Source organism: Salmo salar, chromosome 13, assembly GCF_965601325.2.
Source record: "Salmo salar chromosome 13, fSalSal1, whole genome shotgun sequence".
Lineage (NCBI taxonomy): Eukaryota > Metazoa > Chordata > Actinopteri > Salmoniformes > Salmonidae > Salmo > Salmo salar.
Window position 1 is genome coordinate 16,901,248 of NC_138303.1, and position 24,088 is coordinate 16,925,335.

At 45.6% G+C, this 24,088-nt stretch overlaps 1 protein-coding gene across 3 annotated transcripts in view; it reads right to left on the reverse strand.

The window, feature by feature from the left end:
* The window catches only part of kcnd3 (potassium voltage-gated channel, Shal-related subfamily, member 3), a 356,517-nt gene that overhangs the window by 37,193 nt on the left and 295,236 nt on the right, over positions 1 to 24,088 (reverse strand). For all 3 annotated transcript variants that reach the window (XM_045692984.2, XM_014134607.3, XM_014134606.3), the window contains exon 3: positions 12,985 to 13,153. In XM_045692984.2, coding sequence (XP_045548940.1) covers positions 12,985 to 13,153 — 169 coding nt within the window. The remainder of the gene's footprint in view (positions 1 to 12,984; positions 13,154 to 24,088) is intronic.

Sequence of the window (24,088 nt, forward strand, 5' to 3'; positions counted from 1 at the left end):
TCTCTCTGTCTCTCTTTTCCTCTCTCTCTCTTTCACTCTGTTTCTTCTTCTCTCTTATGTCTTTCTTGGCTAAACAGCTCTTGAAAGATGGAGTCATCATGAATCATCAATTAGCTTATCCTTTACAATCAAAATCACAACCTGCTGTTCATTACAGCCTCCCTGAGCAGAGCTCATAGGCAGAACAAAACAGAACACAAGGTCAGAGACCAGACAAGACACACAGACACTCTTCCTCTGTGAACTCTGTATGGTTTTGTTACTCTGAAGAGAAACCTGTAGCGTTGTAATGTATTGTTTCATGGTGCAAGGAGAGTGAAGGATACAACAGGCCTGTCACTGAGCTCAGGTCCAGATGGATGCTTCATTAGTAATGGGAGCCCAGAGCAGCTAACGATTAGAGCAGAATGAAGACGGATGGGAGAAGGCCGAGGGAAGGAGGAGGAGGAGGGAAAGAGAAAGAGGAAAGTAGCAGGAGGGAAGCAAGAGGAGTGAGGGAAGGAGGAGGGAAGATGGAAGGAAAAGGAGGAGGGAGGAGGGAAGGAGGAGGGAGGAGGGAAGGAGGAGGGAGCTAGAGAAGCAGGGAGGAAGGAAGGGGGAAGGAGAAGAAAGAGGGGGAGATGGTGACAGCATGATCTTGTCTAGGAGGAGGAGGGTGGAGATGGTGACAGCATGATCTTGTCTAGGAGGAGGAGGGTGGAGATGGTGACAGCATGATCTTGTCTAGGAGGAGGGGGGAGATGGTGACAGCATGATCTTGTCTAGGAGGAGGGGGGAGATGGTGACAGCATGATCTTGTCTAGGAGGAGGGGGGAGATGGTGACAGCATGATCTTGTCTAGGAGGAGGGGGGAGATGGTGACAGCATGATCTTGTCTAGGAGGAGGGGGGAGATGGTGACAGCATGATCTTGTCTAGGAGGAGGAGGGTGGAGATGGTGACAGCATGATCTTGTCTAGGAGGAGGGTGGAGATGGTGACAGCATGATCTTGTCTAGGAGGAGGAGGGTGGAGATGGTGACAGCATGATCTTGTCTAGGAGGAGGGGGGAGATGGTGACAGCATGATCTTGTCTAGGAGGAGGGGGGAGATGGTGAGAGCATGATCTTGTCTAGGAGGAGGAGGGTGGAGATGGTGACAGCATGATCTTGTCTAGGAGGAGGAGGGGGGAGATGGTGACAGCATGATCTTGCCTAGGAGGAGGAGGGGGGAGATGGTGACAGCATGATCTTGTCTATTCTCCTCTTCTTTCTTCCATTCACTTTTTTTCTCTTCATTGTATTCCTCTCCTCTCCTCTCCTTTATTATTTATTATCTCTTCTATTCCTCTACTTTCTTATTTTTTCTCTCTCCTGTTTTCTTCTAGTCTTTATTTTTATTTTCTTCTCCTCTCTAGTTAATGGATGAACAAATGAACACTTCAATACATGAGCGTAGTGTACTGTCATCCAGCAGTTAGCTACCATGGGGCATTAATCAATACCGTGTGTCAAAGTATCTTCTGGCTATTATGGTGTCTTAAAACCCTGTGGTATAATCATTACCAGACCCCGGGGGCAGGAGAGGGGAACAGCAGCCTAATGATGATGACTCTATCATACAGTAGGCTACACACCTCTTGTCGACAGACAGACAGACCACATAATCTATCAAAACTACAGTATGACTAACTTCAGCTCTGAGCTGCACTATAAGAGTCTTCATTACACTGTCATACACTGTCATTAGGGGGACGTAACAGCTGTCTTTAAGGTGATATAACATGTCACTAGGGTGACGTAACAGCTGTCTTTAAGGTGATATAACATGTCATTAGGGTGACGTAACAGCTGTCTTTAAGGTGATATAACATGTCACTAGGGTGACGTAACAGCTGTCTTTAAGGTGATATAACACGTCATTAGGGTGACGTAACAGCTGTCTTTAAGGTGATATAACATGTCACTAGTGTGACGCCACAGCTTTCTTTAAGGTGATATAACATGTCACTAGGGTGACGTAACAGCTGTCTTTAAGGTGATATAACATGTCACTAGGGTGACGTAACAGCTGTCTTTAAGGTGATATAACACGTCATTAGGGTGACGTAACAGCTGTCTTTAAGGTGATATAACATGTCATTAGGGTGATGTAACAGCTGTCGTTAAGGTGATATAACATGTCATTAGGGTGACGTAACAGCTGTCTTTAAGGTGATATAACACATGTCACTAGGGTGACGTAACAGCTGTCTTTAAGGTGATATAACATGTCATTAGGGTGACGTAACAGCTGTCTTTAAGGTGATTTAAAACATGTCACTAGGTTAACATAACAGCTGTCATTAAGGTGATATAACACATGTCATTAGGGTGACGTAACAGCTGTCTTTAAGGTGATTTAAAACATGTCACTAGGTTAACATAACAGCTGTCGTTAAGGTGATATAACACATGTTATTAAGGTGACATAACACATGTCTTTAAGGAGATATAACACATGTCATTAGGGTGACACAGTAGCACGTCATTAGGGTGATATAGCACATGTCATTAGGGTGACATAACAGCTGTCATTAAGGAGATATAACACATGTCATTAAGGTGACATAACACATGTCATTAGGGTGACACAGTAACACATGTCATCAGAGCCAGTGTATTCACCTCGGGGTTTTTAAAACAGCTTAGCGATGCTGTTATTCATCAGTTGGAACGTCTTCTCTTCTTCTTTTCTTCCAGCTGTCAGTACAGTGGTTTGAACAGCTTCGTATTATACTACACTACCAATCAGCAACGTGCTGAAACACTTGGGGTGTCCATAAAAGCAATTAATTACAGTAGCTTCAAACAAATAGCCACAGCCTTCCTTAATTAACATGACTCCCATGGCAATAATGTTTTATGGCCAGGTACTGTATATGTCAATACTAATAAAGCATTTCGGGCTAAATGAATGCCAGAGCACACAACAGTAATGTATATTACTGACGGTTTAGCAACAATGGACATTGGTGTTTTTGCTGGGATATAAGGTGTTTGGGTTCTGACCTTATCAGAATGAAGTAGGTGTGTGTGTTTGGTATTTGAGTGTGTATTTTGTTATTGGGGTGGGATACTGCACTGCGGCTGACTCAGAAAGGGAGGGGGACACACCAAGGTCAGGTATCTGACAGGAACTATAACACACACACCTCTGCTCTCCGCAACACCTCATGTGGGAGAGAGCTATTTCAGGAAAGAATGTACCATTAGGACAAATATCACCTACGGCTCTTCCCCTCTTTCTCCCTCTTCCCCTCTCTCACCTTTCTCTTTACCCCCTCTCTCTTTCTCTTCTCTTCTCTCTTTGTCTCGGAGTGCTTGGCTTTGATCTGATGGATATGAGTGCTCACTCTTGGCAGACAGGTTCATGGTTAGTTGAAGCTGGGGAGGATGCTGGGGCCACAAACAAACCTGCCACAGCGCTTCAAACAGGTTCAAACAGCTTTAAACTGCTTTAAACAATATCCCAGGCCCCTCACACCGAGATAGATGAGGAAAAGGATTGGAAAGAGAGGAGTGGAGACACTCTGTGCCTGAGTGTTGCATGTGTACAAGCCACCAGCACACACAATCCCAACCCAAACCAATGTCCCAGCATGGAATAACATGACACATCACATGACATAACAACATGATCTGTCATAACTAGCCATCCCCAAAATTAAAACAAACACTATCACACATATACACTCACTCACTCACTCACTCACTCACTCACTCACTCACTCACTCACTCACTCACTCACTCACTCACTCACTCACTCACTCACTCACTCACTCACACACACACACACACACACACACACACACACACACACACACACACACACACACACACACACACACACACACACACACACACACACACACACACACACACACACACACACACAAACACAGCCAACGCTGCTGTCCCATGTCATAGAGACATTGAACTACTGGTCACGTTCTGTTTCACACTGTGTGTTTAAATATTGTATTCTCAACCTAGCTCATTCTAATGTTTCTACTACTGCACATTCCATTGTAGTTCCACTGTTTATACACAGCACATATGTATTATGTACTGGATTCTTGTCATAGCTCATTCTAATATATCTACTGCTGTACATATCATTCTTAGTATATCTAGTGTAAATTATTCCGGTGTAGCCTACATACATATAGATTTCATTTTGATTACTGATACAGGGCTATTTGGGTTGTTAATTGGATTCGTCCCGACGTTGTTAAATTTTTTTATGAGCTTTTTTACAATATTTTAATTATTTGTGTACTTGTTTGACATTCTACCTCATTGTTAGGCGCTATAAACAGAAGCATTTCACTACACCCGCTATAACATCTGCTAAACTGTGTACGCGACCAATACACTTTGATTTGATTTGTCATAATGCCCTCCAACTAGGATTGCCATTCTCTGTCTTTATGATGCTAGCTGATGCAGTTGCCCAATTTGGCCCCTGGACACGCTGCGACCAATCACATCATCGCTTTACAGGAACTCATTAGCATACATTATCTTGCACCACTGAGTGGAGAACTGGACCAGCTAACACTCAGAGGGCATGAACACCCTCCGGCATCCCATACATACACGCACAACATCCCATACACACACTCAGAACATCCCATACACACACGCACAACATCCCACACACACACTCAGAACATCCCATACACACACACTCAGAACATCCCATACACACACACACAACATCCCATACACACACACACAACATCCCATACACACACGCACAACATCCCATACACACACTCACAACATCCCATACACACACTCACAACATCCCATACACACACACACTCAGAACATCCAATACAAACACTCACAACATCCCATACACACACTCACAACATCCCATACACACACGCACAACATCCCATACACACACTCACAACATCCCATACACACACTCACAACATCCCATACACACACACTCAGAACATCCAATACAAACACTCACAACATCCCATACACACACGCACAACATCCCATACACACACGTGCACACACAATATATTCCAGTTGTCATCCTAGGCCTATTATTTATTTGTCCTTTATTTAACTAGGCAAGTCAGTTAAGAACAAATTCTTATTTACAATGACGGCCTACTCCGGCAAAACCCGGACGACACTGGGCCAATTGTGTGCCACCCTATGGGACTCCCAATCACGGCCGGATGTGATACAGCCTGGATTCAAACCAGGTACTATAGTGACGCCTCTTACGCTGAGATGCAGTGCCTTAGACCGCTGCGCCACTCGGGAACCTAGATTGAATCAGATCGAGCGTTAACCGGTGATAGCCGGCACCCACATAGCTGATGTTTTGGTGGTGTTGGAGGTGTAACTGCGTTGGAGCTGTCAAATCGGTAAGCAGCTGCTCTTGATCATTGTCACGAAGCCACACCCACCCCACTCGCGTTAGAAGTTTAGAATGAGAAAGTGTAGGCTATATAGAAATAATGACTTTCAAATTGAAAATCATGAATTATTTATGATGTCATATGATGTCCAAGATGGCGCAGCAGTAAGACGTGTTTGTTTTTGTCTCATGTAAAATATTCAGTATTTTTCGGGTTTTTTGTATACATTTCATTATATTTCAATCTCTTTTTTCCATTTTCAAATTAAATATACCTTCCTGCAACCCGCCTCACCCAATGTGGTCCAGATCTGCTATTTATTTTTACATTATAACTGGAACCTCCATCAGTAGCTAGCCAGCTAATTAGCTACTAGCTATTTAGTTATTGTTAGCCACTGCTAGCGGTCTTTACCTTTAGCTCGGACACCAGCCGCTTTAGCCCGGATAGCCCGGATAATACCTGTCAGTCTGCACAGCGCGATATCAGCCCTGAGCATATCAGACTGCTTTTTCCCCCCACTAATCACCGGATTCCTGCTGCAAGCTCTGGACCATTACACCAGATCTTCGCAGCTAGCTAGCTGCTACCGAGTGGCTATTGTGGCTAATGCCCTTGTCCAGAATTATGCAACCGTTAGCCTTGAGCTATGCCCATCTCCCGGCTAGCAAACAAAGTACACCAACTACAATACCTGTCTTGCCAATTGGCCTGGACCCTTTGTCGACACGGAGCCCCGCCGATCCATCACGACTGGTCTGCTGATCTGCTGATGTAATCCGGCCGATGTGCTCTCAACCGGCCTCTGCATCGTGGATGTGGTGAAGATCCATCTGCTAGCCCTGGCCCGCTAGCTTTCTGAACACTGTGTCTCCCGCTCACCTAGCGTAGTAATCGACTAGTGAACGGCTCCCTGTTTCATCTATTACTGCCCTATTATCACTCGGCTACACAGCTGATGCCTGCTGGACTGTTCATTAACACGGTACCTCATTTTGTTTATCTGTCAGCCCCAGCCTCAAACTCAGGAGGCCCTGTGTGTAGCTAACTGACCCTCTCTGCCCATTCATCGCCATTTACCAGTTGTTGTTGTCTTAGTTGTTTACCCGTTGTTGTCTCACCTGTTGTTGTCTTAGCTCTCCCAATCAACACCTGTGATTGCTTTATGCCTCTCTCTAATGTCAATATGCCTTGTATACTGTTGTTTAGGGCAGCTCTCATTGTTTTATTTTACTGCGGAGCCCCTAGTCCTGCTCAACATGCCTCAGATAGCCCCCTTGTCCCACCCCTCACACATGCGGAGACCACACCTAGCTTAACTGGCGCCTCCAGAGATGCAACCTCTCTCATCGTCACTCAATGCCTTGTTTTTCCCCCCACTGTACTCGTACCCTACCATACCCTTGTCTGTACACTATGCCCTGAATCTATCCTACCACGCCCAGAAATCTGCTCCTTTTATTCTCTGTTCCCAACGCACTAGACGATCAGTTTTGATAGCCTTTAGCAGTACCCTCATCCTACTCCTCCTCTGTTTCTCTGGTGATGTGGAGGTTAACCCAGGCCCTGTGTGTCCCCAGGCACTCTCATTTGTTGACTTCTGCAACCGTAAAAGCCTTGGGTTCATGCATGTTAACATCAGAAGCCTCCTCCCTAAGTTTAATTTATTCACTGCTTTAGCACACTCCGCCAACCCTGATGTCCTAGCCATGTCTGAATCCTGGCTTAGGAAGGCCACCAAAAATTTGGACATTTCCATCCCCAATTACAACATTTTTCATCAAGACAGAACTGCTACAGGGGGCAGAATTGCAATCTACTGTAGAGATAACCTGCAGAGTTCTGTCATACTATCCAGGTCTATGCCCAAACAGTTCGAGCTTCTACTTTTAAAGATCCATCTCTCCAGAAATAAGTCCCTCACTGTTGCCGCTTGCTATAAACCCCTCTCAGCTCCCAGCTGTGCGCTGGACACCATATGTGAATTGATTGCCCCCCATCTATCGTCAGAGTTCGTACTGCTAGGTGACCTAAATTGGGATTAGCTTAACACCCCGGCCGTCCTACAATCTAAGATAGATGCCCTCAAATCCGTAAACACGGGCACCCTCATAGATATCAACCAGGATCTCAGCGATCACTGCCTCATTGCCTGCGTCCGTTATGGGTCCGCGGTCAAACGTCCACCCCTCATCACTGTCAAACACTCCCTAAAACACAGCCCATGGTTCACTCCAGACTTGACTGCCCTTGAGCAGCATAAAAACACCCTGTGGCGTACTGCGCTAGAATCAAATAATCACCACAATTTACAATATTTCAGGGAAGTCAGGAACCAATACACACAGTCAGTTAGGAAAGCAAAGGCTAGCTTTTTCAAACAGAAATTTGCATCCTGCAGCACTAATTCCAAAAAGTTTTGGGACACTGTAAAGTCCATGGAGAATAAGAGTACCTCCTCCCAGCTTCTCACTGCATTGATATTAGGAAACACTGTCACCACTGATAAATCCATGATAGTTGAGAATTTCAATAAGCATTTCTCTACGGCTGGCCATGCTTTCCACCTGGCTACCCCAACCCCAGCCAACAGCTCCGCACCCCCCACTTCTCCTTCACCCAAATCCAGAGAGCTGATGTTCTGAAAGAGCTGCAAAATCTGGATCCCTACAAATCAGCCGGGCTAGACAATCTGGACCATCTCTTCCTAAACTTATCTACCGCCATTGTTGCAACCCCTATTATTAGTCTGTTCAACCTCTCGTATCGTCTGAGATTTCTAAAGATTGGAAAGTGGCCGCGGTCATCCCCCTCTTCAAAGGGGGAGACACTCTAGACCCAAACTGTTACAGACCTATATCCATCCTGCCCTGCCTTTGTAAAGTCTTCGAAAGCCAAGTGAACTTACAGATCACCGACCACTTAGAATCCCACCGTACCTTCTCCGCTATGCAATCTGGTTTCCGAGCTGGTCACGGGTGCACCTCAGCCATGCTCAAGGTCCTAAACGATATCCTAACCGCCATCGATAAAAGACAATACTGTGCAGTCGTATTAATCGACCTGGCCAAGGCTTTTGACTCTGTCAATCACTGCATTCTTATCGGCAGACTCAACAGCCTTGGTTTCTCTAATGACTGCCTTGCCTGGTTCACTAACTACTTCTCAGATAGAGTTCAGTGTGTCAAATCGGAGGGCCTGTTGTCCGGACCTCTGGCAGTCTCTATGGGGGTGCCACAGGGTTCAATTCTCGGGCTGACTCTTTTCTCTGTATATATCAATGATGTTGCTCTTGCTGCTGGTGATTCTTTGATCCACCTCTATGCAGATGACACCATTCTGTATACATCTGGCACTTCTTTGGACACTGTGTTAACAAACCTCCCAACGAGCTTCAAAGCCATACAACACTCCTTTCGTGGCTTCCAACTGCTCTTAAATGCTAGTAAAACGAAATGCATGCTCTTCAACCGATTGCTGCCCGCAAATGCCCGCCAGACTAGTGTCATGACGTTGGCCTCTTTGGGTACAGGAAGGACAGTTGACCCCCTCCCCTTTGTACCATTCCCCAACCTACCTTCCCCCCAACCCAGGCCCTGTGTGAAAGGGTTGTAAAAACCCTAAGAGGAGAATCTCCTACCACATGTTTCATAGAGAGACAAAGGAAATTCTTCCAACTCATAGAATTGGAGAACCGAGCGACATGTGTGTTCTGGAGAAGGTATGGAAGATTGGTGAAGAATCCAGCTACGAACTGGTCCGCTTGGTACAATTTTGTGATACTCAGAAGAGACAATATAGCCATATTACCATAAAACTGTTTATATAATAGCCTCAGCTTGAGACTTGCATCATAATGGTTGTATAGAATGTATTAATAAGGATAAAGCTTTTGTAATACATTGAGATGCTATGTACTGATGTAATGTGATAGAATTGTATTTCTGTAACCAAGTCTAACTCAGTCATAGGCACGCCCCCAGGGACACATACAGGACCAGGCGTCATTTGACAAGCCTGTTCAAGGGTCACTATAAAACCCACCCTGATTTACATTTCTTTAGACCAGGCCTCCACTCCATGGCCAATAGGTTTTACCATCCAATTCCTCTACTGAAAGTGAACTATACCACGTGGTTAACTTTTAGACTATTGATACCGACAGAATAAGAACAAGTCTTTGATATTAATTATTAGTCTGCAGCTAAGTAAATTATATCATCGAACGCGAAGACCAACGAAACATCCATTCTATGACGACATTAATGAATGTCGCTCTGAAAGATCCATTCTAACCGAGAGAGAGAGAGAGAGAACGCGGACAAAACTCTCCAACAAGAATCAGAACGACACACTGAGCGTAAATATATATTGATTGCAATTGTTCCCGAATGAGTGAGCCTTCAATTGTCAATTGTTAATATTAATGAACTCTGTAGGTGTGCATTCTCAGTTGACTGTTTATGACCCATTGTCTAACAGACCAGCCAGGCCTGTTAGCCATGATTTTAAGACAATTGATGTATGGATGATTTTAGTAAAGACTGGGTTCGTGCAGATACAACAATTTACGACATTTGGAATGAGACTGAACACGAGGTAAAATACACCATTTAAACCAGAAGATAGTCGGCCTATATTATAATAAAGGAAAGTTATATTAGGAAAATTCTAACTTTGTAATCTGAATATTTTCCTTGGTGCCCCGATCTCCTAGTTAATTACAATTAAACGATTAACTAGTTTAATCGCGTGATAATAATTACAGGGAGTTAATTGATAAACATGTCTTCAGTTTAATGGTACCCCAAAGACACGACACTAGCATCACTACTCTGGACGGTTCTGACTTAGAATATGTGGACAACTATAAATACCTAGGTGTCTGGCTAGACTGTAAACTCTCCTTCCAGACTCACATTAAGCATCTCCAATGCAAAGTTAAATCTAGAAATGGCTTCCTATTTCGCAACAAAGCCTCCTTCACTCATGCCAAACATACCCTCGTAAAACTGACTATCCTACCGATCCTTGACTTCAGCAATGTCATTTACAAAATAGTCTCCAACACTCTACCCAGCAAATTGGATGCAGTCTATCACAGTGCAATCCGTTTTGTCACCAATGCCCCATATACTACCCACCACTGCGACCTGTATGCTCTCGCTGGCTGGTCCTCGCTACATATTCGTTGCCAAACCCACTGGTTCCAGGTCATCTATAAGTCTTTGCTAGGTATAGCTCCGCCTTATTGCAGCTCACTGGTCACCATAGCAACACCTACCCGTAGCACGCGCTCCAGCAGGTATATTTCACTGGTCATCCCCAAAACCAACATCTCCTTTGGCCGCCTTTCCTTCCAGTTCTCTGCTGCTAATGACTGGAACGAATTGCAAAAATCACTGAAGTTGGAGACATATCTCCCTCACTAACTTTCAGCGTTAGCTGTCAGAGCAGCTTTCAGATCGCTGCAGCTGTACACAGCCCATCCGTAAATAGCCCATCCAACCAACTACCTACCTCGTCCCCATATTTGTTTTTGTTTTTCTGCTCTTTTGCACTCCAGTATTTCTACTTCCACATCCTCATCTGCACATATATTACTCCAGTGTAAATTGCTAAATTGTAAATACTTCGCCACTATTGGCCTATTTATTGCCTTACTTCATTTGCACACATTGTATCCAGATTTTTCTATTGTGTTATTGACTGTACGTTTGTTTATCCCATGTGTAACTCTTTGTTGTTTTTTTTTGTCGCACTGCTTTGCTTTATCTTGGCCAGGTCGCAGTTGTAAATGAGAACTTGTTCTCAACTGGCCTACCTGGTTAAATAAAGGTGAAATAAAAAATAAATAAAATATTTTGCATTTCTATCACCGAATCAAGGTATAGATCACATCTGACATTCCAGTGTTCCAACTGTTAAACAAGGCTGCATGGGATTTATTTCAATGCGACTCCATGCAGCCATTGGCAAGGTCCGCTTTAGGTATAATGCCAGGATCCGCTTGTGGATTTGACAGCTCTAATCAAATCAAATGTTACTGGTCACGTACACATATTTAGCAGATGTTATTGCGGGTGTAGCGAAATGCTTGTAAAAAATGCAGTTCCACCTCCGACATCGCCAAAACAACCGCTATGTGGATGTTGGTTAAAGCAGATCTGATTGAATAGAGCCCCTAGTCTTTTAACCAGAGACTGGTGTCTACCTGTGAAACAGTCATGTGTTCACCTTCCAACCAATCAGCATTCATTGATTAGGGGTGGGTTTGGGATAGGGGACTAGAACGGCTGTACTCCAGCCAATCAGCATTCATTGATTAGGGGTGGGTTTGGGATAGGGGACTAGAACGGCTGTACTCCAGCCAATCAGCATTCATTGATTAGGGGTGGGTTTGGGATAGGGGACTAGAACGGCTGTACTCCAGCCAATCAGCATTCATTGATTAGGGGTGGGTTTGGGATAGGGGACTAGAACGGCTGTACTCCAGCCAATCAGCATTCATTGATTAGGGGTGGGTTTGGGATAGGGGACTAGAACGGCTGTACTCCAGCCAATCAGCATTCATTGATTAGGGGTGGGTTTGGGATAGGGGACTAGAACGGCTGTACTCCAGCCAATCAGCATTCATTGATTAGGGGTGGGTTTGGGATAGGGGACTAGAACGGCTGTACTCCAGCCAATCAGCATTCATTGATTAGGGGTGGGTTTGGGATAGGGGACTAGAACGGCTAGACTGTATCTAACAGTAGTAGGAATGTTGTATGATGAGCCTATATGGTTAGATTGACTCATCATCAGCCTGTTTGACTGTCTGGTCCCCACACACATGGAAACAGGCCCCTGGTGATTTTCAGACAATTAGTTTACAGTTAATTAAGTAATAACAAATACTGAAGAGACTTGAGACAGGGCCTGGTGTGAGGGATAACCCTCTATCTCTTTCTCTCTCTCTCTCTCTCTCTCTCTCTCTCTCTCTCTCTCTCTCTCTCTCTCTTCCTCTCTCTCTCACACACACACATACATGCATGCACGCACACACACGCCTGCACGCACAAGCACACACACAAACAGTGCGCTGTGAGATGACAGTGATAGGCGAGTGTCATTAGTACACTGACAGGCTGTGACTCCTCAGTTTATCTCCACTCTGCTGCGCCTGGATTGGATGGCTCATACACTATGGCAAAAGGCATTAAAATGTCTAGGTTAATGTAGAATGACACTGTTTCATGACATAACCAACGGCTCTTCCCACTGAATGCGCTTTTACACAGGGTTATTGCTCTCCTGTGGAAACGACACCAGGGTCGCATTCAGTGAGCAACAAGTAGTGGATGTGTCACTTGATTACTGTTTATATCATGTGAATAACTGTGGTTGTGTGTGTTTGTGTTTGGGTGTGTGATATTCATACGTTATCTAGAGAATGCCTTTCTATGGGGACCTGAGCCCTGCGTCTTTCCCATCTCTCTGCTCTTCTCTGGGGGAGAGTGGGCTCGGATGGCTCCCTGAACTGTAGGTCTCCCTCCAGTCCAAACCTCTGAGGTAGTAACAAACTATGTTTACCTGCATCTTCTGCGCTCGTCGTTTGTCAGCTCTCTGGTTTTGGTGGTAGATGCGGCTGAAGTTGGACACGATGACTGGGACAGGCAGGGCAATGACCAACACCCCGCTCAGAGAACAGATAGAACCAAAGATCTTCCCCGCAATCGTCTTAGGAACCATGTCTCCATATCTGCAAGGTGAGAGAGAGAGAGAGAGAGAGAGAGAGAGAGAGAGAGAGAGAGAGAGAGAGAGAGAGAGAGAGAGAGAGAGGGGAGTAGAGAGAGAGAGAGAGAAGGGAGTAGAGAGAGAGAGAGAGAGAAGGGAGTAGAGAGTGAGAAGGGAGTAGAGAGGGAGATAAGCGAGTAGAGAGAGAGAAGGGAGTAGCGAGTGAGATAAGGGAGTAGAGAGTGAGATAAGGGAGTAGAGAGGGAGAGAGAAGGGAGTAGAGAGAGGGAGAAGGGTGGAGAGAGAGAAAAGGGAGTAGAGAGAGAGAAGGGAGTAGACAGAGAGAAGGGTTGTAGAGAGAGGGAGAAGGGAGTAGAGAGGGGGAGAAGGGAGGAGAGACAGGGAGTAGAGAGAGAGAAAAGGGAGTAGAGAGAGGGAGAAGGGAGTAGAGAGAGCAGGGAGTAGAGAGAGAGAAGGGAGGAGAGAAAAGGGAGTAGAGAGAAGGGAGTAAGGAGAGAGAGAAGGGAGGAGGGATAGATGGAAGTAGAGAGGGAGATAAGGGAGTAGCGAGAGAAGGGAGTAGAGAGAGAGAGAAGGGAGTAGCGAGAGAAGGGAGTAGGGAGAGAGAGAAGGGAGTAGAGAGAGAGAAGGGAGTAGAGAGAGAGAAGGGAGGAGAGAGGGAGAAAGAGTTAATTCACACAGAACAGACCAAAACTCATTCACACTTCTTTCAATAAGGAACATTCACACACTGTTCTGAGTTGCACTAGATAGATGGAACATCAGCCCTTCCACACAGCTCTCTCAGAAGAGACCTTAACCTCCTCAGTCAGTCTGCCTCCAGTTGATCCTCTCAGAGACTTCAGTGCTTTCATTAGGTGACAGGAGAAAACATCAACCTTTGGTAGCGCAGACCGGAAAAGAGAGGAGAGCAGAGGGGAGATGGGAGCGGAGGGGAACGGATTGGAAGGAGAGAGGAGGGGAGAGAGGAGCGGAGTGGAGGGGAAGGAGAGCGGAGGGGATAGAAGCAGAGGGGAGAGGGGGGGAGAGGGGAGCAGTTGGAAAGAGAGCAGAGGGGAGAGGAGCAGAGGGGAGGGGAGAGGAGGGGAGAGAGGAGCAGAGGGGAAGCGGGCGGTGGAGGGAGAGGCGAGTGGAGGGAAGGGGAGAGGAGGGGAGCTGCGAGGGGAGAGGAGGGGAAGGAGATTGGAGGGGGAGAGGAGCAGAGAGGTGAGGGGAGTGGAGGGGAGCAGAGAGGAGCGGAGGGGGAGAGGGGAGCAGTTGGAAAGATAGCAGAGGGGAGAGGAGCGGAGCAGAGGGGAGGGGAGGGGAGAGAGGAGCAGAGGGGAGAGGCGAGTGGAGGGAAGGGGAGAGGAGGGGAAGAGGGGAGTGGAGGGGAGAGGGGAGTGGAGGGGAGAGGGGAGCGGAGGGGAGAGGGAAGTGGAGAGGAGAGGGGAGTAGAGGGGAGTGGAGAGGGGAAGAGGGGAGCGGAGGGGAGGGGAGAGGAGCAGAGGGGAGAGAAGAGTGGAGGGGAGAGGAGTGGAGGGGGGAGTGTAGGGGAAGAGGGAAGTGGAGAGGAGAGGAGGGGAAGAGGGAAGTGGAGGGGAAAGGAAAAGTGGAGGGGAAGTGGAGGGAAGAGGTGAGGGGAGAGGGGAGCAGAAAGGTGAGGTGAGGGGAGTGGAGAGGGGAGTGGAGGGGAAGAGGGGAGTGGAAATTGGGGTGGAAGTGGAGAGGAGAGGGGAGTGGAGGGGAGAGGAGCAGAGGGGAGCAGAAAGGTGAGGTGAGGAAGAGGGGAGTGGAGGGGAAGAGGGGAGTGGAGGGGAAGAGGGGAGTGGAGGGGAGGGGAGTGGAAGAGGGGAGTGGAGGGGAGAGGGGAGTGGAGGGGAAGAGTGGAGTGGAGGGGAAGAGGGGTGTGGAGGGGAGAGTGGAGTGGAGGGGAGAGGGCAGTGGAGGGGAGAGTGGAGTGGAGGGGAGAGGGAAGTGGAGGGGAGAGGGGAGTGGAGGGGAGAGGGAAGCGGAGGGGAGAGGGGAGCGAAGGGGAGAGGGAAGCGGAGGGGAGAGGGAAGTGGAGGGGAGAGGGAAGTGGAGGGGAGAGGGAAGTGGAGGGGAAGTGGGAAGTGGAGGGGAGAGGGAAATGGAGGGGAAGTGGGAAGCAGATGGAAAGAGAGCGGAGGGGTGAGGAAGGGAGGATGAGCAGAGGGTAGAGGAGGGGAAGAGGAGCAGAGGGGAGAGGAGTGGAAGAGAGCGTGCAGGAGCGGAGACGAGGGCTTAGGGAGCCCGGGACATTTTCTAAACAGTAATTTAGCCCATCCGATCTGGAATATTCAGAAGTCAAAAAGCAATCACGGCCGTGTTTCAAATGCAAACACAATTACGCTAGACATAATAGATCTGTCCCTTCCCAAGAGGAAGCCACTGTGTCAGAATAAAAAGACCAATAAAAAGAATACAACTAATTTTAAACGACTAAGGAGAGCAATAAAACTCCAGTCTATGGGAAAGAAACAACTAAACTTTATTTCTAAAGGTGCTTATTTGGTATTCCTGAGTAGAAAGTGTTGGTCATTTGCTTTTATTGGCTCCTGGTGCCAGAGTTATTGGTACCGAGACCCAGTCTGACTACAGATGGACTCATAGTCACGAACATCATATGACAGCGCCAGGCTTTACATATATTTAACGTCTCAGTACAGAAATAATTGCACATTAAAATATTATACAAAATGCAGCATTCTATACAGAAATGTTATCTGGGGCATAATGAGTTGTATTAAACGTGTAATCCATAGCAACAATAATTGCTTTCTCCTAAAGCTGGGCCATAAAATAGCCAGCTTAGGAACAGTGATACACAAGAGCTCACAACTAATCCTATTTATTCATCACATTAACTAGGCTTGATAGAATGCAGAACGTTGACATGCACTCCGTTCACAGCTAATTGACGCCGTATCAAGGGTGGAGTTACGGTAGTGAATATCCTATGTATGGCTACACTTTAGGTTTGCTTGTCAGCGTATATTGTATCTGTTTTCACAGCACCATACAGCCTGAGGCCAGAAGAGACAGGACTCGGCTTCTCTCAACTCTAAATCCCAACTTTCCCTAACTACCCAGCCAAAGATGATAAAACAACAACATCAACAACAACAACAAATGTGAAAATTGACATTTTCAAGGCTTAAAATCTGTAAACATAACTCACCCAAAGGCCAAACAAATTCCACTATGTGTTGTTACTTTAGAAGTACATTGTCTTGTGTGGATTCTTTGTGGGTATAGGATCATAATGTACATATATAGGACATGTGCTGTAGCATGGGGAACCTCAGACAGACAAAATGGCGGCAGAGTGAGATCAAGGAAGGCATCCAGTTAGATGTCCCACTCCCCACCCATCCATCTCCATCTCCCTGATGGGATGCATTATGCTGTGTAGAGCCATCAGGGAACTCACACACTGAATTCATCAGAGATAAGTAAGGAGAGAGGTTGCTCCTCAAACTACCATACAGCTCTAATGGTTTTCCACTCTGAGTAATAACACACACACACACATACACATGCACGCACACACAAAAACACACACAGCTTTAAAAGACAAAATGAGAGCAATTTAATGGAAGTGCCATAGAGTTGAGTACTTCTGTAGTAATTTCCCCCCCCCTTCCTCCACTGCAGCAGGACCACACAAAGCTTCACAGATGTACTTTTTGAACGATTGGATTTCAGTTGAGAAAATAATGTGTTCAATTTATTCCATTCATTTAAACCCATCTGGACTGACAGCCTGAACAATTTGGAACGTTCTTTGGTAACACTATATTTAAGGGTCCATAATAAACGTAAGGCATTTACAAACAGTTTTCGAACCATTTATTAATCATTACTCCCACATTTGTAAACGTTAGTAAGATGGCGCCAACAGAGATAGTCGCCTCACTTCGAGTCCTTAGGAAACAAGGCAGTATTTTGTTTTTTTATATATTATTTCTTACATTGTTAGCCCAGAAAATCTCAAGTGTTATTACATACAGCCAGGAAGAACTATTGGATATAAGAGCGACGTCAACATACCAACATTACGACCTGGAATATGACTTTCCCGAAGCGGATCCTTTATCCAGACCACCACCCAGGACAATAGATCTAATCCCAGAGGTCGACCCAAAACAACGTCGCCGCAGGAGAGGTAGACGGAGCGGCCTCCTGGTCAGGCTCCGTAGACGTGGACACCGCCCACCGCTTCCGAGCATATTACACGCCAATGTCCAGTCTCTAGACAACAGAGTTGACGAAATTAGGGCAAGGGTTGCCTTCCAGAGAGACATCAGAGATTGTAACATTCTCTGTTTCACGGAAACATGGCTCTCTCGGGAAATGTTGTCGGAGTCGGTACAGCCACCAGGTTTCTTCACGCGTCGCACCGACAGAAACAAACATTTCTCTGGTAAGAAGAAGGGCAGGGGTGTAAGCTTCATGATTAACGTCTCATGGTGTAATCATAACAACATACAGGAACTCAAGTCCTTTTGTTCACCTGACCTAGAATTCCTTACAATCAAATGCCAACCACATTATCTCCCAAGAGAATTCTCTTCGATTATAGTCACAGCCGTGTATAACCAGAAACCATGGATAGATGGCGGCATTCACGCAAAATTGAAAGCGTGAACCACCTCATTCAACCATGGAAAGATGTTGGGGAATATGGCCGAATATAAACAGTGTAGTTATTTCTTCCGCAAGGCAATCAAACAAGCGAAATGTCAGTATAGGAACAAAGTGGAGTCGCAATTCAACGGATCAGACACGAGACGTATGTGGCAGGGTCTACAGGCAATTATGGACTAGAAAAAGAAAACCAGCCATGTCCCCGGCAGCGACATCTTGCTTCCAGACAAACTGAACACCTTCTTTGCCCGCTTTGAGGATAATACAGTGCCACCGATGCGGACCGCTACCAAGGACTGCGGAGCCCCCCTCTTCTTCTCCGTGGCCGACGTGAGTAAGACATTTAAACGTGTTAATCCTCGCAAGGCTGCTGGCCTAGATGGCATCCCTAGCCGCCTCGTCAGAGCATACGCAGACTAGCTGGCAAAGATAACTGAACTAAATGACTATCGCCCCGTAGCACTCACTTCTGTCATCATGAAATGCTTTGAGAGACTAGTCAAGGATCATATCACCTCCAATTTACCTGCCACCCTAGACACTTCAGTTTGCATACCGCCCCAACAGGTCCACAGACGATGCAATCGCCATCCCACTGCACACTGCCCTATCCCATCTGGACAAGAGGAATACCTATGTTAGAATGCTGTTCATTGACGACAGCTTAGCATTCAACGCCATAGTACCCTCCAAGCTCATCATTAAGCTGGAGGCCCTGGGTCTCAACCCCACCCTGTGCAACTGGGTCCTGGACTTTCTGACTGGCAGCCCCCAGGTGGTGAGGGTAGGAAACAACATCTCCACCCTGCTGACCCTCAACACTGGGGCCCCATAAGGGTGCGTGCTCAGCCCCCTCCTGTAATCCCTGTTCACCCATGACTGAGTGGCCATGCACGCCTTCAACTCAATCATCAAGTTTTCAGATGACACAACAGTAGTGGGCTTGATTACCAACAACAACGAGACAGCCTACAGGGAGGAGGTGAGGGCACTCAGAGTGTGGTGTCAGGGAGAGAACCTCTCACTCAACGTCAACAAAACAAAGGAGATGATCGTGGACTTCAGGAAACAGCAGAGGGAGCACCCCCTATCCACATCAACAGGACAGTAGTGGAAAAGTTGGAAAGTTTTAAGTTCCTCGGTGTACACATCACGGACAAACTTCACCCCAGTGTGGTGAAGAAGGCGCAGCAGCGCCTCTTCAACCTCAGGAGGCTGAAGAAATTTGGCTTGTCACCTAAAACCCTCACAAACTTTAACAAATGCACAATTGAGAGCATCCTGTCGGGCTGTTTCACCGCCTGGTACGGCAACTGCACCACCATCAACCGCAAGGATGGTGGTGCAGAGGGTGGTGTGGTCCGCACAATGAATCACCGGGGGCAAACTACCTGCCCTTCAGGACACTTACAGCACCCAATGTCACAGGAAGGCCAAAAAGATCATCAAGAACAACAACCACCCGAGCCACTGCCTGTTCACTCCTCTACCATCCAGAAGGTCAGTACCGAGAGACTGAAAAACAGCTTCAATCTCAAGGCCATCAGACTGTTAAACAGCCATCACTAACACAGAGGCTGCTACCTACATACAGACTCAAATCATTGGCCACTTTAATAAATGGATCACTAGTCACTTTAAATAATGCCACTTTAATAATGTTAACATATCTCACATTACTCGTCTCATATGTATTTTATACCATCTATTGCCTATGCCGTTCGGCCATCGCTCATCCATATATTTATATGAACATATTCTTATTCATTCCCTTTACATTTGTGTGTATAAGGAAGTTGTTGTGGAATTGTTAGATTACTTGTTAGATATTACTGCACGGTCGGAACTAGAAGCACAAGCATTTCGCTACACTCTCATTAACATCTGCTAAGCATGTGTATGTGAACAATAAAATGTGATTTGATTTGATTTAGTTATTCACATATGTATATATATTTCCTTAAACATCCTGTGTTGTGTGCCTATTATTTTACCTGTGATATGTTCTTGGGTATTTTGAGACCTTAAAGAGCATCAGGTACTGCAGGAATGTCTACCAATGGCATGCCCATATTTTTGTGAGAAATTACACTGGTCACCAAAACATTTATAAAGTAAAACACTTATGGACTGATTAGGGACTGCAAAAATACTTAACTAATGATTAGTAAATGGTTTTACATGTGAGAGTATAAATGGTTTATTACAGTCCCTTAAAATGAAATTACGCATTCTTCACACAGCTTTAACCTAGTATTGGTTCGACATGCTTCTAAAATGTTTCCCCTAAAATGTTTCCCCCATATTCCGGACTAGACAGAATAACATTGACGCTGTCAATAAACACCCATGGCACATTCTTATTTCTGCGGGAGATTCACAACAACCACCTTCAAGTCCTTCTGTTCTGGATCCTCCACTGTCAACACTGTTTCATATACACCAAGGCACAAACCTCATATACACTATATATACAAAAGTATGTGGACACCCGTTCAAATTAGTTCATTCAGCTATTTCAGCCACACCCGTTGCTGACAGGTGTATAAAATCGAGCACACAGCCATGCGATCTCCATAGACAAACATTGGCAGTAGAATGGCCGTACTGAAGAGCTCAGTGACTTTCAATGTGGCACCGTCATAGGATGCCACCTTACCAATAAGTCTGTTCGTCAAACTTCTGCCCTGCTAGAGCTTCCCCAGTCAACTGTAAAAGCTGTTATTGTGAAGTGGAAACTTCTAAGAGCAACAACGGCTCAGCCGTGATGTGGTAGGCCACACAAGCTCACAGAACGGGACCGCTGAGTGCAGAAGCGCGTAGGGCGTAATAATTGTCTTTTCCCCGAGTTCCAAACTTCCTATGGAATCAGCATCAGCACATTAATTGTTCGTCGGGACCTTCATTAAATGTGTTTTCATGGTCGAACAGCCACACACAAGCCTAAAATCACCATGCGCAATGCCAAGCATCGGCTGGAGTGGTGTAAAGCTCACCGCCATTGGACTCTGGACCAGTGGTAACGCGTTCCCTGGAGTGATGAATCACGCTTCACCATCTGGCAGTCCGACGGTGAATCTGGGTTTTGCGGATGCCAGGAGAACGCTACCTGTACTAATGCATAGTGCCAACTGTAAAGTTTGGTGGAGGGGGAATAATGGTCTGGAGCTGTTTTTCATGGTTCGGGCTAGGCCCCGTAGTTCCAGTGAAGGGAACTAAGGGGCCTATGCTACAGCATACAATGACATTCTAGACGAAAGGGAAGGCCCTTTCCTGTTTCAACATGACAATGCCACCGTGCACAAAGCGAGGTCCATACAGAAATGGTTTGTCAAGATCAGTGTGGAAGAACTTGACTGGCCTGCACAGAGCCCTGACCTCAAACCCATCGAACACTTTTGGGATGAATTTGGATTGTCAACTGTGAGCCGGGCCTAATCGCCCAACATCAGTGCCCGACCTCACTAATGCTCGTGGCTGAATGGAAGCAAGTCACCGCAGCAGTATTCCAACATCTAGCAGAAAGCCTTCCCAGAAGATTGGAGGATGTTATAGCAGCAAAGTGGGGGACCAACTCCATATTAATGCCCATGATTTTGGAATGAGATGTTCAATGAGGAGATGGCCACATACGTTTAGTCCTTGTAGTGTATCATATTCAAGCTCTGTCTCTAAAGTCATTACTATGATGGTTTATGTGAAGGAGAATTTTCATTCACACCAGGCCAAGGAGCATCTCGTTAGTGGCGATGCGGACCTCTTAACGAGGTGAGATGATCATTACAGTTTAGACACACAGCGAGGTCACTGCTCTGCTGTATCAGACACACATATCCACAGACTCCTCATCAACGTATTCATGCTTTTATGCTACAACTATTAGTTAAAGTTACGCATCAATGAAGTTACAAATACAAACATACACCTGTACATCTATCAAACTGTTGGCTGAAGCCATAACCAGAGATATATCCAAGCTACAGATACAAGAAGATGACCTTATCCCCTCTTTATATTATAGGATAGTACCGTAAGAGTCACAACCCTAGAGAGAGTTTCCCCTAGCTAGCTGAGCAGTAATGAGTTTTTGTAGCCAGTCACAACCCTGGAGACAGATAGTTTCTTGTTAGCTAGCTGAGCAGTAATGGGTTTTTGTAGCCAGTCACAACCCTGGAGACAGATAGTTTCTTGTTAGCTAGCTGAGCAGTAATGGGTTTTTGTAGCCAGTCACAACCCTGGAGACAGACAGTTTCTTGTTAGCTAGCTGAGCAGTAATGGGTTTTTGTAGCCAGTCACAACCCTGGAGACAGACAGTTTCTTGTTAGCTAGCCGAGCAGTAATGGGTTTTTGTAGCCAGTCACAACCCTGGAGACAGACAGTTTCTTGTTAGCTAGCCGAGCAGTAATGGGTTTTTGTAGCCAGTCACAACCCTGGAGACAGAGAGTTTCTTGTTAGCTAGCCGAGCAGTAATGGGTTTTTGTAGCCAGTCACAACCCTGGAGACAGACAGTTTCTTGTTAGCTAGCCGAGCAGTAATGGGTTTTTGTAGCCAGTCACAACCCTGGAGACAGACAGTTTCTTGTTAGCGAGCCGAGCAGTAATGGGTTTTTGTAGCCAGTCACAACCCTGGAGACAGACAGTTTCTTGTTAGCTAGCCGAGCAGTAATGGGTTTTTGTAGCCAGTCACAGCCATGGAGACAGACAGTTTCTTGTTAGCTAGCTGAGCAGTAATGGGTTTTTGTAGCCAGTCACAACCATGGAGACAGATAGTTTCTTCTTAGCTAACAGTGGAGTAATGGGTTTAAGTAGCCATGCTTTGATTTCTCATCTCATAATGAAATCAACCACTTCTGTCACAGTCTGCTGGAGATGACAACTCACACACTTACACACCAACAAACACACACGTTCCCATTCCATTCACTTAGCAGATGGAGAGGGATATTCACACATTAGTCACACAGTTTAGGAAATGCAAACAAAATATGTTGTCCCTTCAGACAAAGAAAAATCAACCAAACCAAGAATGCTGTTCCGTAATTCAGTAGCCTTTTCAAACCTAAAATAGTTTTATATTTCCTGAATTGCAGGAAATGTGATCAAATTAAGATCCTACATCTGTAATAGCATTTTGATTACTTTATGTTACTGTAGACTATACATAAAAACAAAAAACACCACAATTCAAGCATTAAATCCATCATATTGTTTTGAGGGGCAGAAACATTATCCAATTAACAAAATGTATTTCAAAAGAACAGGATAGCATATTTGAAGTTTTATTTCATTACTAGTCTTTGCTTAGTAGCCTGGGCTATATGCTGCAGCGTGGTCACGTGTGGAGTGCATTGAACGGAGGATATTCTTGGAAAGGAACATTTCTAAGGAAATTCTATGAAATTCATACTTTGAAATTCACTTTCCCGCAGATCTAAGGGCTGGAACACGCCAACTACTTAAAATGAGGTAATACAGATATCATCTCAGAAGCCTATCTCCCGTAAATGATTCACATCCCCTTTGAACAGATAAGTCCATTTCAGAGAATGAACAGATAATCATACTCATCTGAAAGTCTTCTGTAATGGAATCACATCAAACCCAGCTACAAGCCTAATACTACAGAGGAAAGACAAATATCCCTCTAATAGCCACTCCAAAGGGCCAAGCTGACCTGGTGTGTTTGTGTGTGTATGTGATCTGTGATACTATCTTTCGGACATCACCAGACACCATGGAGAGAGAGACAAGGGCTGATATCAGAGATAATACACAGAGAGTGTGTGGTAATAAGCAGTGTTTGTGTGAGTGTTTCTGTGTGTGGGTGGTAATAAGTGGTATTAGGGTATAATTTCTCTCCAACCCACCAGGATAACAGTTAGCGATTGCCAGCTTCCCCAATAGTCTAAGAGAGGGAGGGAGAGCGGTAGTGAGTAATGGAGAGACAGAGAGAGAGAGAAGAGCAAGGGATATAGAAATGAAAAGAGGGCTGAGGAAGAGAGGAATAGAGAGATGGAGGAAGGAATAGAGATGGAGAGAGAGAGAGAAGAGCAAGGAATATAGAAATGAAAAGAGTGCTGGGGAGAGAGGAATAGACAGATGGAGAGAGAGCACTTACAAAAAAATCACGTGAAAAATAAATAATACAACAAATACGTGACATTTTCATGACTCAGTCAGTCGTATTACTTACATTTTTCACATGTGAACAAATCATGAAAAATGTTGCATGGGAAAAACAGACACGTGTGAAGTTTCACGTTTATTTTTCACATGGCTCAGACATGTCA